The 3,490-nt window shown below is 35.8% G+C and overlaps 1 protein-coding gene across 5 annotated transcripts in view; it reads left to right on the top strand.

Moving 5' to 3' along the window:
* nol10 (nucleolar protein 10) overlaps positions 1-3,490 on the top strand; it is a 31,289-nt gene continuing 27,799 nt past the window's right edge. For 4 of the 5 annotated variants that reach the window (XM_016569486.1, XM_016569487.1, XM_016569484.1 and 1 more), the window contains exons 1-5: positions 1-206; positions 490-535; positions 911-1,009; positions 1,125-1,202; positions 1,499-1,536. In XM_016569486.1, the coding sequence (XP_016424972.1) occupies positions 141-206; positions 490-535; positions 911-1,009; positions 1,125-1,202; positions 1,499-1,536 (327 nt within the window). In that variant the 5' untranslated portion in view covers positions 1-140. The remainder of the gene's footprint in view (positions 207-489; positions 536-910; positions 1,010-1,124; positions 1,203-1,498; positions 1,537-3,490) is intronic. The other variant, XM_016569485.1, reaches the window with a different exon arrangement.

Here is a 3,490-nt window from a genome sequence, read left to right as displayed (position 1 = left end):
CTTCATCCGCCTCCTCCTCACTTCCGGTTGTGTATCCACGTGGGGTCCTGTGCTGATGTTCATGCCGGCTGCTATTTGTGCTTCACCTTTTACATGATTTTGTGTGTTATGATTGAAAGCTCTGTCTGAGCGCTTTAGAGATGCAGGTGTCCAGTGTGAATAACGTGAAGATCTATAATCTGAGTCATGGGAAATCTCTTCCGGAGGTAAAATTCGTCTTGTTTGTGTTTGGGTAGTTAGCAAGGTAACTTAAATACAGTGAATGACAGTAAAGCGTGTAATGTACACTTTTAGCCTTCACCCATGATTCCGAAACAAAAACACTTTACCTGTCATTTTCAGCTAGTTTTATGACTCCTCTTAAGATGATGATACAACAACTATTTTATGTATAATATATATTTTTTATTATATCACTATAATTATTAGTTGTAGTCCTAATTATGACATTGCTGTGCTTTTATCTGACACTACATATGTTTATTTCAGTGGCTGTCAGATCGAAAGAAGAGAGTCTTGCAGAACAATGATGTTGGTGAGCGCTCAACTTTTTAAAAATAAAAACAGGGTCGAGTGTTATTAAATGTAATATGAAATATGTGCATTAGTAAATAATTTTACTAAGTTTTATTTGTAATGTGAAACTTTTGTGTTCTCCAGTGATTCAGTTTAACCCCGTGACAGTACAACCTTTTTTTATTACAAGTCATATTTCTTTCTATGGCCTTGTATCGTAGACATTTTATTTTATTACTGAAGTTACGTCAACTTATACTGAATTATATTATGATATACAGTATGTGTTAGTTATACCTCTGTCTGTTTTTTCATGGTAAACGTTGGCACGGCTTTCCACACTCTCTCTTAAAAAAAAGACATCTGGTTATTTCTTCAATCATATCTTTAATAGATATCCAGAAGAGGATTGAGCTGATTCAGGATTTTGAGATGCCCACAGTCTGCACCTCCATCCGAGTGTCACGCGATGGCCAGTTCATTTTAGCCGCAGGTCTGTATCTTTACCGGATACATATGCTGAATATACAGTTTTAGACTTTGGGAACAGATCAATGATGCTGAACATTAATTTGAAATCATCTGAAAATGTTTTTGAATGCTTCCAGGCACATACAAACCTAGAGTCCGATGCTATGACACTTACCAGCTGTCTCTGAAATTTGAGAGGTGCCTGGAGTCTGATGGTGAGTGTTATAATTACTGTATAATCATGCAAATATGATATCAGCATCCATGGTACCATCTATTTTATAAATGCTAGTTCTTGTGGAATGAAGTCTAGGGTTTGGTTTGGGTGCTGTAATAAAAGCCCAGTGCACTGCTTAATATTTAATCGGAGTGTCCACACACAAACAACCTGAGCTCTCATTAATGTACCGTTGATTGCAAATAACACAGCAGATGATTGGTAAAGCGGCGACTTGATGTTGTAATTAAGGACGCTTTGTCACTCACCACATCGGTTTTATTCCTCTCACAGTGGTGACGTTTGACATCCTATCTGAGGACTACTCTAAGGTAAGGCCTTTACATGCTGCTTTGTGTCTTTTTCTGTTTGTCTGCTTGTTTTTGTTGTACGCTTGTGTTATTTTAACAAATGTAAGATTTAAGAGGATTTTTGGGGACAGAATACAGTGGGGTGGGGTCCGTTTTCTTCCATTTTTAATGGTTAAATTGCATTTTATTAATCAAAAAGCATGTCTAATTCATTAAAATCATGAAACTTAAACAAGTTAACATCAATTTATTAAAACTTTAACAAAAATTTCGTGTTTAGGGCCCTATGAAATGTTTAGTTTTTTTCCAACCTTATGTTTTATTGTTACCAAATTCTGTGTTTTAGCGTGTCTAATTGTTTGAAAGCATAAAAGCAAGTTTCATTTATTCTTACAATAGCCTTATGATTTTTTCCTCAGAAATTCTGTTGTGTATTTACATTTTTTTTAAGGCACAAAACAGTCATTTAATTTGTCTTTTAATTAATGAAAATTAAACATTTTTTTTTAATATTACAATTAAAACATTAAAGAAATATTGTATGATTATTCCTTAAAAATTAGGTTTTAATCATTTCAATAGTAGTTGCCTATTACGTGCATTCTACTGAACAACAGTAATATAATTCTGCCGCAATGTCTTCAAGTTAAACCTTTAACCATTTTAACACTTTATAAGTTGCAAAATTAAAATGAAATTGTATTACCCAAATTGATTAGATATGTTTAACATGTCCAAGCAAAAACTGTAGCAAAATTATCATTTAAATGCCATTTTTCCTAAATGCATTTAGACTTACGGGTAGGACACTTGAGATGTTGAGGCAGGTGAAAAGCGTTTGGTTAATGGGGAATATTGACCTATTGTGCGCCTTGATGCCGAGCCCCGCCCTGATATAATGATTGACAGGTTGGGGGCGTGATCGGCTCAGAATGCATTTTCAAATCCACATTGACTAGTCTACACTGATCGCAGGGTATTTAATGAAAATGCAATTGAAACGTCTTAAGTGTAAGTGTCAATGCATTTAAGAAAAATAAAAGACATTTAAATCACCATTTTTGCAACCATTTTGCTGCACATTTGGCTTAGAATGCATTTTGAAATTCACACTGCATTTTGCTACAATTATCACGCGATATCACGATGAAAATGCAATCTCAGGTGTCCTAATTGTAAGTCTAAATGCATTTAGGAAAAATGGCATTTAAATGTGCCATTTAGTGTGTGTGTGTGTTTGTGTGTGTACCTGTTTTTCTATTCTGGTGGGGACTTAAACCTGAATACACACAGACTCATGGGGACTCGTGTCACGGTGGGGACCTAAATTGAGGTCCCCACGGGTAAACAAGCTAATATATCACACAGAAGAAAGTTTTTTGAAAATCTAAAAATGCAGAAAGTTTCCTGTGAGGGGTAGGTTTAGGGGTAGGGTTGGTGTAGGGCAATAGAATATACGGTCTGTACAGTAGAAAAACCATTACGCCTATGGAGAGTCCCCACAAGGATAGCAAACCAGACGTGTGTGTGTGTGTGTGAGCGCGACCATGTAACGTAGAGACAGAAATTGCATGCCGTCGTGTAAATAAGATAAGTAACATAAGGCCATTTAGTTTGTTTAATAAAAGAACAAGGTATAGACCTGTTCTATAGGAAACGTAACTTTAAATGACTTCTGTTGTGATCTGGCGCTATAGAGAAAAGAAAAGAAAATTAACTTGACCTTCAAGGGGGGTGGGGCACCCCCTAATATAATGGCAGGGGAAACACTGAATACTGTGCATTTATGCCAAACCTAGAACTCCTAAAAAAGAACTCCTAAAGATCCCCCTCCTATCCGCAGCAATATTACGGACGTGTTAAATATCATTATAGTAATATACACTACCGGTCAAAAGTTTGGGATCAGAACGATTTTTAATGTTTTTTACAGGAGTTTCTTATGCTCATCAAGGCTGTATTTATTTGATCAAAA

The sequence above is a fragment of the Sinocyclocheilus rhinocerous genome, unplaced genomic scaffold (assembly GCF_001515625.1).
Source record: "Sinocyclocheilus rhinocerous isolate Xijiao unplaced genomic scaffold, SAMN03320098_v1.1 scaffold1042, whole genome shotgun sequence".
NCBI lineage: Eukaryota > Metazoa > Chordata > Actinopteri > Cypriniformes > Cyprinidae > Sinocyclocheilus > Sinocyclocheilus rhinocerous.
Note: the sequence above shows the minus strand (reverse complement) of the source record. Positions and strands in the feature narration are given on the sequence as shown.